We start from the raw sequence: 14,505 nt of genomic DNA on the forward strand, positions 1-14,505 counted from the left end.
GGGACAGTTAAGCAATGGATCGGTGGTGTCAGCTTGAGCAGGCAAAAAATATTGATGTGGCCAGAAGTGTCGGTAACTTCGAGTTGGATTCCAGATATCGAGAGTCCCCCGAATAAAAAAGAAAGAAACAAATAAAGTATATGAGATAAAAAAACAATGGTCGCGTCAGTAAAAACCTCATAAAAAACCCTGTGGGGAAAAAAAAGAGGAAAAGACTGCGAAAAGAATATGTACATGAAATATGAAATACAAAAAATAAAAAAAAACTATGAACTACAAAATACAATAATCGGGAAGACATCTCGAAAACCATATCATGAGAAGCAATCCAAAGGAGAGGTAAGTCTGTTTTGCCGGAGCAAAATTGATGGTAGACCACTTGACGCTTACCTTTTTGAGGATGGTAGTCGATTTAACCAAGTTAGATACACGGGAAAAGAATGGTCTGGATGACAGATGCGGATGGGATCTTTTGATACAATGATACCGAGAGAGAGAAAATCAAAAGAAAAAAGATAAAATTGAAGACAAAAATATATGATTTCCATAAGGTTGTCATTAATATACCAAAGTCCGTCAAGACTTCTCGCCCAGGTTATGCGTGTATGCGTTAGGCTTTTTGTCTGACGAAAGTCGCTCAATGTAAGAGGGTGGCCTCCGGTGGCAGGCGGCATCCATTGCACCCGCGGGTGTACGGCTTGTTAGACAACAATGAACCCCAAGTTTTCTGGCCAATGAAAAGCCAACAAAAAAGAGAACTGTGACAGTTTTCGAAAAGTGCAGGTTCGAAAATCTGATCACCGTCATCCGTAACCGACTGTCAGGCGAACCCAACTTCTTTTTATTTTCTCTTTTACTTCTGTCCCTTTTTCCTTTTACTTGAATTCGTTGGTCACTGATGATGGCTTCCAAGAGTCCTGCCAAGCCTGCTACTACAAAGCAAAGCGACAGCGCTGCTTCTCATGATATCGGCTTGATTTTTGTGCGCGAATACTATACTTTTTTGAACAAGAAGCCTCAACGTTTGCATGCTTTTTACGGAACTGATTCCGTTTTGGTTCGAGGCGATGAAGGTGATGCGGTTCGTTCGTATCAAGGTCAAGAGGTAAGCCATGGCCAGTTGATTACGATAAACGTGTACCCTAGTCAGCAGTGGAAACTGAACCTTGACTTGTTTGTTGCAGGAAATTCGTCAAAAGTTTGAAGAACTGAACTTTGAGGACTGCAAAGTCCTTGTCACTCAATTGGACAGTCAAATGTCGTCTGGTGATGGTATCATTATCCAAGTCTTGGGTGAAATGTGCAACAAGGATGGTCCTTCGCAGAAGTTTGCCCAAACCTTCTTCTTGGCTCCTCAACCAAACGGCTATTACGTCCTCAATGACATTTTCCGATTTTTGAAGGATGAAGTGAATATCGATTACTATACCTGTGATGAAGAGGAGGAGCAGGAACAGCAGCAACAGCAGCAGCACCACCAACAACCCTTGTCCGCTCCTGCTGACTCGAGTCGAGCCTCGGTGTCAGAAAAGCCCACACCTACATTATCAGTCGCGGAATCTTACGATCCCATGGAAATGGATAGTACAGCAGCCACCACGGCTTCTACACCGGTCATTGACTCTGTATCGGTGGCATCCGACAAGGTCTCCAAGCCCGAATCTGTAACTCCCAAGCCAAGCCCAATCACCGAGGACCAAAAGCCAAAGACGCCGGCACCCAAGGTTGCCGACAAGGAAGAGCAAACGCCAAAGAACAAGGTGGAAGAAGGGAATAAACAGGTACCTGTAGATGAAAAGAAACCAGAAACTGCGTCACCCACATCGCAACAACCGAAACCTGCTCCCAAGCCAACCGCACCCAAGACCTGGGCTACCTTGGCAGCCAACGATTCCAACAAATGGGGTACCCAAGCATCAGAAACCAAACTCCCGCCGGTGGCCGCATCACCTACTCCACAACTACAGCAACCCGCCACACAAACCCCCGCTTCCCAACCCCATCCCGCACAACAACAGCAACAACAACAACAGCAGCAGCAACCACAATCACAAGGTCCACAAGGTCCACAAGGTCATGGCGGACGAGATCAACGCAGAGGTGAGTCTACAAGTTTGAAAATGGAGCTATTCTAATGTTGGGTGTGAAGAGGTGAAATTAGAAAAGAGAAAAGAGGAGGAGCGTGCTGGAAAGGTTGATTCAGAAGCTTGTTTGGCTGACATTGCTTTACAGTAGTGATCGATGAGACCCAAATTTTTGTCAAGAATGTTAATCAGAATGTGACTGAGGACCTGCTTCGAGAGGCGTTTGCCAAGAACGGCACGATCAAATCGGTGACCATGGCGTATAACCGTAACTGTGCTTTTGTAGAATTCGCTACTCCGGAAGCATGTCAAAAAGCCCTTAGCCAACATAAAGTATACCTTAGCAATGGCACCACGGTTTTAGCCGAAGAACGCCGTCACAACAAAGGCCAGTTCAATCGACAACAACCCAATGGCCCTGCATATGATCGTCGCTTCCAGCAAAATCGACGTGGAGGTGGTCCCACGCGTGGAGGCAGCAATAAACCCCGCGGAAGTAGCGGCCCGAAATAGAATAAAAAAAACCCAAAAAAGCCAGCGACGTTATTTATCTTTGGCACGACGCATTGTAAATTCAAGTTTGCCTTTCTTTTTTTGATTTTCTATTGTGAGTTGGCTTATTCATGGCGGTTCCTTTTTTTTGGAGTGACTATAGACTATTTACTTATCATAAGCAGTTACTCCACGCGAACTGCAATAAAGCATAGCGATACAGATGGATCGAAATGTTTCTGTTTGACCCGGCGGGTCTTCGATGACATGTTTTACACAACAATGGCATATGCAAATAAAAACATTGATGCCTGAATTGTACAATTTGAGAGAATGTATTTGGAGAGGGAGAAGTGGATAAAAAGAAATGATGAAAACTCTGAATATCTGCCTGTTTGGTTAAAAACGTGGACAGGGTAACAAAAAAAAAATGAGACTACAGTATCAATAATTGGCAAGGAATGATGGCAGATTCAATAAGTGAATGTGTACTACATGAAACTCGTTAAGCGAACAATCGATCAAGCATTCGTCTTGTGATTCGTCTTTTTGTTCCGATTTCTTCCCTGGGAACGGGAGCGTGAATGCGAACGAGGATTGCTTGGATTTGACGGCCTGGTCTTGGGCTTGGTCTTGGTATCGGTCTTAATGACGTGGGGTTCTTGTGGTTCCTCATCGGCTTCTTCCTCCTCCTCGTAAGAAGAATCGAACAATGGATCGTAATAGAAAAAGTCGTCACCATCTTCCCCATCCAGCGCATCATCGGCAACTGTATCGGAAGTTGGATCGTTCTTGAAAGAATCATCTTTATACGGCACTGTAACTTTTGAAGGGCTCGACGGATCCGTAGTACTGCTACTATTTGTGGCACTTGGTGTGATGTGGTTGGATGCCATGTAAGGCGGTAGACCGAAACCTACAAATCTATCATTAGTCGCACCTTCCGTCATACTCGTTCGAGCAATGACTTACATTCAGCCACGGTGACGAATTTGAAACCTTTCGCTCCCAATTCCTTGATCATTTGCTCTGTCAACTCGGTGCTGGTTTGCTCGAAAACCTATCATGACAAATGGTAGTCGTTAGCTGCCTTATTATTATAATTAGTACTGTATGAACTTAAACTTACATCGTGTGCTAACGATATGTAGCCGCCGGAGTTATCGTTGAGGGCTCGATGTACATGATCCATCTCCTGTTTCAAATCGTGGGTCTCGTAGTCTTTGGTATCCATATTCCACATTACGACGGTGTATCCCATATTGTTCAATTGATCCACCGTACGATCATTGTATTCTCCATAAGGAGGACGCATAACTGTTAATAGAGCGATGTTAATTGACGGAAGAGATACGTTTGACACCACCACCAGCTCATTAACTTACACGCTGGTCTAAGCATCCATATCAATGAAAGGTTTCGCATTAGACCCATCAGTTGTCAGGCTTCTTTCTTTTCACTTGATCGACGTATTTTTCAACTTACCGTTTACCAGTGATGTCTATGATTTGCCGATCTAAAGCGAGCATTTCTGTTTCCACTTCTTGCTCGCTAATTTGAGTGAGATGAGCATGAGAATAAGTATGGCTTGCTATCTGATGGCCTGATTTAAAGGCCTTGGCAACTGCATTCTGGGCTTCTATATTGTCAGAAAGCTCCCTAAAACTCAAAGATCAATACGATGCAGCTGTTTAAGCTCATATCCACGAATCCATACCAGAAATTTCTTGAATTGATGAAAAACGTGGCTCGTATTTGGTGCTTATCTAAAAGATCGACTAATGCTGATGTGTACTGGTAGGGGCCGTCATCGTAGGTGAGAGCCACCTGTCCTGGTTTACAATACTGCACACTGCCTCGGACCACTTGTCGTCGAACGAGGGTAGGAGCTGCTTCTATCAAGCTAACATAAAAAAGTACTTGCACGAATCGAGCAAGGGTCAACGATGGGCGTAACACCATCAGTAGATGTGAATAGGAAAAAGGTAAAAAGAAAACCCAAATGAAAGGAGGGAGAAGAAAAAAAAAAGGTACCCAAATGGCAAAAAAGGAAGGTCAAACGAAGCAAGAACTAACAAATCAAAGACAGTGAGCTAGCGACAACAGGAATGTCCGTGGAGTAAATTCTTGCTCCAAAAGTGAAAGAGTCCATTTTAAAAAAAAGAGACCAGTATCGTTTTATTCGTTTTCAGTACTGTAACGAAACAAGGGATAAATGGCTTTTTCTTGTAGATTGAATATTTTTGTCGGTTTAGCGATGGCCAGAAAAGCACAAACTCGATCGCAATAAAGCTGCAAGATTAAATGAGATGTACATGCAGCATGAAATGGGGGAACACAGAAAGAGTGTACAACCAACGAAAAGGAGTTTGAGGAGAAATTTTACATGAAATCGCTATACTTCCACGTTCGAACCAAGGATAAGCATCAACGCGTACCAAGGCGTCGGTAGACTAAAAATAAGGCTAATAGAAGAGACCGCGCAAATGGATCAAAAGAACTACTGCTTTTTTTTTCCCTGATTCCGTTTGGAGCTTACTCCTTTTGCCAGGAACAAACCACTGCGGGCAAAATTATGGGGAACATGAGAACGAAACCGAATACTGTATTTAAACATTGTAGCACATTGACAATAACCCAATGTTAACAACATGTTTGATCTTCATGGTTGCAAAAAGAAAAAACCCTGTTTACATGAATTGCATTACCTTATTTTGCTTTCAGTTCATCTATTGTCCCTTCGTCTCCAATGCATAAATAATACAGTGTCATGTCGATCATCGAAACATTATTTAATTCCCACGAGCTAACCTGCGTAAAAGAAGGGGACGGTGGGCGGGGAGGAGGGGTAAGAAGGTGGAATGAACGAATAAAGGCCTTCTTAAGGATGGAGGACATCCGCCCCAGAAAGTTGGAATATATCGTGTGGTTAGCCATGGTTTTAAACCAATTGAAACGGAAAGTTACAAACCCAGCAACGCACGTTAGACATGAGGAGATGACTCCACATCATTCAAATATAAGTTTGTGCGTGCATGCGTGGGTTCATGTTAAGGTGCCTTGGTCCTATTTTTACTCTTTTTTTTTCCTGCCTTTGGATCGACATGAAACTCTATCGTGATCACTTATTACAAAGATTATTTCCTCTTTATTCATCACCATTCTTGGATAAAAGTCATACGGTGGACTTTTCGATGATTGGTGTTCGCCATCATTATCAATGCATAAGATTTACAGTTACAGTGCATAAATATTGTTAACAAATCAATTCTATTTCGCTCTCCATGGCACCTTTTTCATGCATCCCTGCAATCTTTTTTTTGTTAGCTGCAATTCATGCACTGTTTTGTCAATGATGGTTAAAAAACCGAATAATCAACATTGACTAAACTACAGTGACCCTTTTCCTAGTCCGCTTCCGTCATGTCGACTCTCGTTCTATTATTGCCAGCGTAGATAGGCATTTGCTCGATCGAGATTCTTTTGAGGTTCATTACCACGTGATGACGTATAACTTTTCAAGTATCGTACGATTTTCATTATCTTCTCTATCATGCGTACGTTGCTTGCTTGTTGTTCAAACCAAAAAGGGGCGGATCGGGGGAGGGAGGAAGAGGACGAAAACGTCATTGACTTTAACGCTGCTTAGCCTCTATTTGTTGCTCATCCTGAATTTCAGGAAAAAATTGTCCACCGCAACCATGGGTCACCGGTTCCACCTTGTACGTTTTTATTTTTCTGTGGCTAGTAAGGTACCTACTGCGTTGATCATTCCTTTTTCAGGTTACAACATTCAGAAGTGTGCAATCTTGGCAACATTGCCTTTCAATGTACTGAATGCAATTTAGGCCCAACTCCAATGCATGATTTTTAATCAAAATGACGATTGATCGCGAGAGAATTAATTGATCGATGGAGATGCATAAGGGCCTGGCTGCTTATAAGCTATCGATGATGCAGAAATCCTCATATCCATATGTCAAGCAAAGTAATACGATTATAAACATTTGGTATTTCTTAATTTGGATAGTGTATGGTCTTTTTTTTTTTTATTAAAAAGTGCTACAGTTTGTGGTGAACTTACAGAACAACAGAGTTTGGGGAGATTTTGTCCATTTTTTTTCTTTTGTGAACGCCTATCTAGAATAGATCAGCGAATGGATCACGGGCCGCCGCAGAGGAGGAGGATTGCTGCTGCTGTTGTTGTTGTTGTTGTTGTTGTTGTTGCAATGGTTGGGACTGCATTAGCGGAGGTGACATGGGATTTTGAGTTGGTGCGGAAGATCCAAAGAAATCATCTGCAAACAAAGCAGCTGTCGTTTGATTGGCAGTGTTCGTAGTGGAATTCGATTGCATGGCAGTGGAGGACGATCCAAAAGCTTTCATAATGTCATCCACGTCACTTCGGGAGGTTGTGGGCGAGGCCATTGAGAATTGTGGAGTGGTTTGACTACTGGTGTTATCAAGCGATAAGAGATCACTCAGGTTATTGCTGCCTTGGCTCTGGCGAGGGCTTTCCATGGCCACGGTAGGACTGGCGGCGGCCGGTTCATCCCAATCCAAATCCAGGAGATTGCCAATATCATTATTCTTTAGCGCAGCTTGGATTTGAGGCGGTGGCGCGGTCACATCATCTTCATCAATATGACTAACAGCACGTGTTTAGTTATAAAACTGCATTTTCCGGTTTTTAGGATGTACTTACTCCGTTACTGCCTTTTGCACATTGTCTGCACCGTATTTCTTTCCAGCAATGAACGTTTCCGGTGGTTTGTGATAGACGGAAGCCAGTGTGCCAATATGGTACAGTAGATTATCAAGCAAAGCAGAAGACATGGTAGATTTCTCACCGGCAATAGGCGGTTTATCAGACAAAACGACCGACTATTAAAAAAGGAAAAATACTTTTTAGCCTCAATTCATGCAAGTATGTTGCCATGTCCTGTTGTTCAATAGGACTTACTTTGGCGGCTTGGGGATCAGTGGACAAGAGACGCCAGTAGACGTAGGCTCTGTCGCGGATATCGGCATTATCGCAATCGTTGGTAGCGGTTTGCAAAACGCGCTGCACAAGTTCTTGATTCTCTGCTGGTTTCTTCAAAAAGAGTTTCACCGTAGCCGTCAGCAGTTGCAATTGAACCTAACATAAAAGAGGTAACGACCAGTGATTAATCCATCATTGGCCAGATGCAATTGTTTCTTGCTGTTATTTGGTACCTGTGCATTTTCTTCTTGGAAATTCTCCAAAAAGTTACCAATCAGTTCATCCGCATTGTCAATTCTCTCTGCATATTCGCCAATGATCCAGGTCAAGGAGGCCTTGGCATCCGGTTCATCCAGTGCATCAAGATTCTCACACAGGGTGGCGATGATGCCTTCGTATTTATGGGGGTATTTACGGAAAATGTCCTAAAGAAAGATCCATTGCTTTAGAGAGGACACATAGAAAAAAAAAACGAACAATCTATGGCTTACTTTGATAATGACAATGGCTTCTTGCACTACATAGCTCACACCTGTGTTGATGAGATCCAAAAGTACATTGATGCAGCGTTCTGCGGCTTCTTCAATTTTAATGGCGCATCGACCAATGGCGTTGACCGATTTTCGAACAAAATCCACATCGACTTCATTTGCATACCTGGAAGACAACTGTTAGCACCAAAGAAAAAAAAGGTCTCACACACCCTTGACCGCAGAGAGAGCTTACTCCTTCAATTCGCTCAGTAACTGGTCGACGTTACGATCGTTGCATAAACGGATCATAATCTCCAACTTTTCCGATTTCACATAAGGAGGATCGTTGTATTTGCAGAAAAACACGCGCATCTCGTTGCTGAGCACTTCCGGACGACGTTGTAAAATTAAGCTGATGTTACGAAGGGCGATATACTGAACCTCGGGTGGACTGGACAACAAGGTGACTAGATGCATGCTTCATCATTAGCAAATCACAAGAACCCAACCCGCTCTTTGACACTCCTCTGTGTATATAGACCATGGACTTTTCCTGGTGTCCGCTTCCTTGTCTCGAGTCCACTTACCCAGTGGTGGTGCCATTTTTCTGCAAAACGTCTTGATCAAATTTTCGTCCTTGATGTATCGCATATTGATCATCAAGACCTAGGACAGAGGATTTAGTTTACACAATCCTCAATAGAGCCACCATGCCATAGGAACTAGAGAGGTACCTTGATCACTGATAACACTACGGCACCGTTGGCATGTTGCAAGCGTGGCAAGACGCGATCGCAAATGCCTTCTGCTTCTTTAGCGTCGCTGGCTTTATAGTCGACGAGCGCGGTTAGAATAGCAATTTGACCCCATTCCGTGCATTCGTTCAGCGCGTGCAATAACTTGTTCAAGGTAGAGCTGTTGATGACAAAAATGGCCTGATCGGGGGATGCTTCGTTGATGTCAGTAAGGGCGACCACGGCATTGGCGACGACCATGGGATTAATATCGGAAACGAGTTCTTTTACGAGATTGACAAAGTCTTGCTCGATGGTTAAAGCTGGGTTCAATTCGTACAGTTTGGCTACACACACAGCCGCTGTTTTCCGAACATAAGGGTTTTCGTCCTAGTTTAAAAAAAAAGAAAGCAAGGGATAAGCACACGATAGCCGCCAAGTTGATTGAGTGAATAAGGTGTTGGGTTAGATAGTACCTTGAGACATTTTCGCAAAGGTTCGGTTAAATAGTCGATGATTTTATCAACACGCAAGCAGCCCATGGTTCGAATAGCCAAAGCTCTTATTAAAGGATTGGGGTCGTCGGAATCCTTTGGTCGCATAATTACCCATCATCAACCAAGTTAATTCGAGATTCGATAAACTGACACTAAACCATCTCCGTCCCTCGAATGCATTACCTTTACAAATGTATTCACGGCCAAGATGACCAGTTCCGGTTGCGTTTTGGCGTAATTCATCAAGTACAGATAAACGAGTTTCTTCAATTCGAGATCTTCCGTTTGCATGTTTTTCAGGACGTCAGGAAACAGACCGCTCACGTCCTTGCCAACCGTCATATTGGCAATCACTTTCTTGACGGCATCTTTACGAATGTGGCGATATTCACTATTCAGCTCGGCCTTCAACTCATAGTTTTCGCCTGTGGGAGTACCGAAACTGGAGTGAGCTCTCGGAGAGAATGAAAAAACGAGAATTTCGGGTGATTTTAACGCTAACCTTTCTTATTGGTGGTAAAGAACTTTGGACGATTCATACCGAGGCCTTGATGAAGCACGTCAGAAGTAGATAAAAACTAAGAATCAACCGGAAACGCGTTTCACTCAACAAGTGACTAAAATCCGCACTGGGCTGCCACCCAAATTAACCACACTGGCAAAAAAAACACCGCCCAAAAACCTCGCCCGTTTTTCAAAAATTATGTCGTCTATGTAGAAAATACAAGTCCGAAATTAGCCGGCTATCCCACCACACTCTGTCACAGATCCCTCTTGGATGATGCGTACTGTATATTGGGGAATGACAAAAGTGCAGTTATAACGTAGGGTTCGAACCAAGGCTATTTTATAAAGTTATTGAGCCCGTTTATATAGCAAAAGAGTCTTTTAACATCTTATTATGATGGGCGAGCCGTCACTCGATACGGTATTGGACAGCCCAACAGTGGCGAAAAGTGTTATGGGCATATGAAGCATTGTTTGCTGATATAGGCAAAATTTAGCCTTACTACAATACATATCAATCAGTCAAGCCACTTGCAGGTGCTAATGAGGGCAACAAGTACTGTAGTAAGGGCCCAAGTGAGTTGACGTTATAAAAACTAACCTGTTCCCAGGGCAGCACTTCTTGTAAAAGTCAAAGAAAAAGGGATCAGATATGAGTTTCTTGAATGAAATTATGATGTATTTTTTACTGAAATTGCAAAACGCGTATGATATTAGCATAGTCGATGCCTGCGTTTGCTCTGATGCATGCTCGGGAAAATGACAAGTAGAGAGAATGAGTTTATACCAGAATTTGGTAAATATTACGTGCGACACATGTTCGTAAAAATACTGCACTCACGAGGGAAGGTAATGTCCCTTTATAGAATTGTCACTACCCTCATTACGTAACATTACGTTGGCATATGAGGGGATGAAGTGAAATGACCTCTTTGTAAGATGGGAACTCTGTTGTATCACACACTTGCTGTGTGTTGCTGAGGACAGAAAAATACCATGCCTTCATGTATTTTATTGTGAAGCATAAAAGAGCCAAATTCGCTAGCGAATCGGACACGCAGAAATCCGAATATCATGGTTATACAAATGGAACACAATCTCGCTGCGAAAATCAAGTAGCAGGATCCCCGCAAAAAGGATCTCCATCAGTTTTTTTCTATTTTTTATTGTGTCGATCTCATAGCAGCAAGAGTTTATGATGCTTGCAGATTTTCCCAAGATTCGTTGCCAAGTAATCATAAATAAACAATTCGTTTGTCTTGACAACGCATGTCTGTTGTTGCTATTTACTCATCAAAGTCGATCCCATATAATATGTATGCCTGGGCCCGCTAAAACGAAGATGATCGATTTGTCACAGCTCAGGAACGACCAAGTCATAAGTCAAGATATTTGCTTGTATATAACCAATCGTGTTTTCGTTGCTTCATAACATTTAAAGGACCAACTGATGCGTCTTCTTGTTATGGTACCATACATTGTATATAGATATCTGACAAAGTGCGACTCATTCATCTGGATGGTGGGCCATCAGCATTCGACGTGCGTGGTTTGAAATTTAACGTTTCCGCTGTCACACTGTCAAGTCTTGAGTGAGAAAAACCCCACCAATGGTGACCATCCATTGGGAATGCGTGCGGACAAATGCGGCATTTGACTCAACAGCGAATGAGAACCGGGCGTGAAAAGAAAGCAGATAACAATAAGAAGCGTTCATTTCCGTTTTGACGATTGCAATGTTTTAAAAAATGCACTAATAATGATGAGCATCATGAAACGAGAAGCAGAACAATATTAGTGTTTTCGTAAAATAAAGTGCAATTTATTGATAGTGTGGAGTGACCAGGCCATGAACGAAATGAAATAAATTCTTGAAATTTTTTTTGGGTGCGTCTGTGGTGACACAGCGCTGGATGAAGAAATGGAAAATACCTAATGTGTACAATAGTAAGAGGGAAATTTAGCAATAACATCAAACGCTGGTCTCTTCCCCGCTTTTTGTTTTCCTTTCCTTCTCTTCTCTTTTCTCTCTTGTTTCATTGACTAGCAACAGCATCATTCGTGTGCGCAAACCGTATTTATCTTTGGAGAGACAAAAAATCATAAATATCGACACTGTCAAGCCCAAAAACAACGTGCCCAATTCTGTTCCACCTATGAATGATTCACCGCCAGTCACTGGCCATGACTATCGCACGAGTTCTTGTACCGGACCGGACGACACACCTGGAACCGATGATGCAAATAACCACAGCATCGCTTCATCCTCAGACACGGCTGCAAACAAGCTAACATCGACTGTTGCTATGGCTTCACCGCCATCCCCGCGTGTAGTATTTACGCCGACCAACACCGCCGAGGCATCATCCACTATCACTATCCGACAGCCAAGCCGGCTTACCTCTACAGAACGAGCCGATCTTCAATTATTGATCCGGTCGTTTCTCATGCCGACAACACCGTAGGTTCCCCGAGAGCTTCTTGGCGTCTTGGAACTAATCCTCTGCAAACCATAGTCCTTTTATGTACTAATGCCGCATTTTATTCTACTAGACATGCGTCGGAAACCAAGTCAACTGCGGTGACCGAGTCCACAGACAGTTTTACCATAGAAGACCGCGACACAACGCAGGATGAAATGGCTGGCCATTTCATTCAGCTCTCTTCCGCTGCACAAGGTAAAGCCCGGATTTTTGCTTAATCTGTTTTCATCAGTTGCATCTCTTTATCATCTTTATTCTCTTACTTGATTTTTTTTAACCCTTCTCTTATTACAGCTGAAAAGGTCTTTGCGTTGCTGCACGGAATGTCTTTGCCATCCACCAGTACCACCCTCCAACTCCACTACCGCAGCCGGGCGTTTACTCTCGACGTCCATCATCGTCCCATCTCGTTGTTCGCCAAACATGTTCCACAGCATATCTCCATTGCTCAGGTGTACGATATATTTCGTCGTTATGGCCCGATTTTCCAATGCCAGAAAGCCAACCATCCCTCTTTCAATGATCGCATAGATGAATCGACCTACATCCTGTCTTTTCTTTCTTCAGTCGACGTTGATACTGCGCAGAAAGCTTTGGTATTTCACATTTTGTCCAGTATTCCATGACTTTGACAGTTACTAAAAAAATGATGTCTATTTTTTCTTTGGAAATTTATCAGCATCAAACCGAACTTGGTGGCCGGACCATGTAATGCCCAGGAGAGAAAAGCGAATGAAAATGTGTTGCATGACTACTCATCTTGGCATCATTGTGAATGTAGAGCAGTTTGTAAAGCTTCCGCCAAAAGCCAGATCAAAAAGCAAAAATCATTCCGCAAAGGAGATGCATTAGCTTCCTCACGCGAGGTAATCATTGCTTTCTCAAATTGCTTTCTCGCCATCTCCAGCGCGTCATTAGGCTAGGCTTTACTAACATGCACACCTTTCTTTTCTAATTCGTTTTGGAAAACTAAAGCACACAGTGTCGAACAAATCGTCGCCTAGTCTTTCACCTTTTCCTTCGGTTCCTCTGATCGGAACACCGCTGCCCGTCACCATTCCGTATCCGCCGCCGCCGCATCATTATCCTTCCCCCTTTGAACAGCCTTGTTTTGAACTTCGGCCTTCCATGGATCTGTGCAATCTGTATGTGAAACACGTCGACTCGTCCACGACCAGTGCTCAGCTTTTCAACCTATTCGAGCCGTATGGTCGTATCATCAGTGCGCGGGTCATGGAGGATACCACCACGGGTCGATCCAAAGGATTCGGCTTCGTTAGTTTTAGTCATCCCGTGGAAGCCGCCTCGGCCTTAATTGATATGCACCGACGAAACGAAAGAAGGGAATCATCGCTACAGGATAAAAAGTCCAGTCGCGCCACGGTTATTGTTCGATTTCATGAACCCAAGGTCGCGCGCACCGAGCATGACTTTTTTCAACAAATGGCAGTACTGGCGGCTTCGCCTCTCAGAAACCATTTCTACACTTCGGCGCCTTTGATGACGCCTTCGCCATCGTTGAAACCTGTTCACTGTGTCATTCCGTCCTCGTCCTTAAACCCACATCCTTTACCCTATGCATCCCTTCCGACCTCTTATTATACCTGTGTGAGCCCGACCCCATACGCCACGGCTTATTACCATTTTATGCCAACCTATGTTACCCCATCGCTTGAATCCGCATCTGTTGCCTACTCCTCAGAGACAAAATCGCGTAGCAGTAGTGGTTCTACCTCTGGGCAACCGTAAAGGCGGACATTTATTTGACCATCACGGTACGCGCGAAACCTAGGTAATACACGGCCAGCGCACTTCGAAAGGAGAGAGAGAAGTAAAAGGAAACGTGGAATTCGCATCATAAGCATAATTACTCTATCATCTAATGAAAACAATCATTTAATAAGAATGTGAAAAAAAAACCGAAGAATTTATTCGGTATTGATAGCTTCTCCAGGTATTCATCTTATTGCTCTATCCTATGTAGGTTGCCCTTACTGTATATCCAATCTTCTTAACCGACCTCCCCCTCCCCAAAAAAAAAGTAAATAGTAAATTATCAATTGTGGTAGACATATTGTTGATCAATACTCGACAAACACGGACAAATAAAAAAACAACATTGTTTTTCTTTTCATGGGCATCTGAGGAAAAACAAGAAATGGTAGAAAAGAATTGGCTTCTTTGGCAAAAATTTTGAGTGAGAAAAACAAGAGAAAAAGGAAACCATTCAAAGACAGTATATTGGACCGAC

General features: G+C 43.2%; 5 protein-coding genes across 5 annotated transcripts; 3 read left to right on the forward strand and 2 right to left on the reverse strand.

Moving 5' to 3' along the window:
- Positions 1 to 813: 813 nt before the first annotated feature.
- Positions 814 to 2,863, forward strand: BYT42DRAFT_584537 (uncharacterized protein). The gene is made up of 3 exons (XM_051569882.1): positions 814 to 1,105; positions 1,185 to 2,100; positions 2,233 to 2,863. The coding sequence occupies exons 1-3, from the start codon at positions 899 to 901 to the stop codon at positions 2,595 to 2,597; spliced, it is 1,488 nt and encodes a 495-aa protein (XP_051419694.1). The 5' UTR covers positions 814 to 898; the 3' UTR covers positions 2,598 to 2,863.
- BYT42DRAFT_584541 (uncharacterized protein) lies at positions 2,846 to 4,749 on the reverse strand. The gene is made up of 6 exons (XM_051569883.1): positions 4,294 to 4,749; positions 4,062 to 4,235; positions 3,962 to 3,969; positions 3,706 to 3,893; positions 3,549 to 3,636; positions 2,846 to 3,492 (listed from the first exon to the last, which is right to left on the reverse strand). Exons 1-6 carry the CDS (start codon positions 4,536 to 4,538, stop codon positions 3,098 to 3,100), a joined length of 1,098 nt encoding a protein of 365 aa, XP_051419695.1. The 5' UTR covers positions 4,539 to 4,749; the 3' UTR covers positions 2,846 to 3,097.
- A 1,014-nt stretch (positions 4,750 to 5,763) lies between these two features.
- On the forward strand, positions 5,764 to 6,594 carry BYT42DRAFT_584544 (uncharacterized protein). Its single transcript, XM_051569884.1, has one exon. It carries the CDS (start codon positions 6,080 to 6,082, stop codon positions 6,422 to 6,424), a length of 345 nt encoding a protein of 114 aa, XP_051419696.1. The 5' UTR covers positions 5,764 to 6,079; the 3' UTR covers positions 6,425 to 6,594.
- A 1-nt stretch (position 6,595) lies between these two features.
- On the reverse strand, positions 6,596 to 9,933 carry BYT42DRAFT_584547 (adaptin N terminal region-domain-containing protein). The gene is made up of 11 exons (XM_051569885.1): positions 9,767 to 9,933; positions 9,448 to 9,689; positions 9,244 to 9,357; positions 8,768 to 9,157; positions 8,621 to 8,699; positions 8,287 to 8,500; positions 8,052 to 8,217; positions 7,794 to 7,985; positions 7,540 to 7,716; positions 7,282 to 7,460; positions 6,596 to 7,224 (listed from the first exon to the last, which is right to left on the reverse strand). Exons 1-11 carry the CDS (start codon positions 9,801 to 9,803, stop codon positions 6,717 to 6,719), a joined length of 2,298 nt encoding a protein of 765 aa, XP_051419697.1. The 5' UTR covers positions 9,804 to 9,933; the 3' UTR covers positions 6,596 to 6,716.
- Positions 9,934 to 11,755: 1,822 nt separating this feature from the next.
- BYT42DRAFT_648134 (uncharacterized protein) lies at positions 11,756 to 14,391 on the forward strand. Its single transcript, XM_051572729.1, has 6 exons — positions 11,756 to 12,232; positions 12,325 to 12,449; positions 12,549 to 12,850; positions 12,934 to 12,962; positions 13,036 to 13,120; positions 13,230 to 14,391. Exons 1-6 carry the CDS (start codon positions 11,928 to 11,930, stop codon positions 14,001 to 14,003), a joined length of 1,620 nt encoding a protein of 539 aa, XP_051419698.1. The 5' UTR covers positions 11,756 to 11,927; the 3' UTR covers positions 14,004 to 14,391.
- The last annotated feature ends 114 nt before the right edge of the window (positions 14,392 to 14,505 follow it).

The sequence above is a fragment of the Radiomyces spectabilis genome (assembly GCF_025331425.1).
Source record: "Radiomyces spectabilis strain NRRL 2753 chromosome Unknown BYT42scaffold_13, whole genome shotgun sequence".
Taxonomy (NCBI): Eukaryota; Fungi; Mucoromycota; class Mucoromycetes; order Mucorales; family Radiomycetaceae; genus Radiomyces; species Radiomyces spectabilis.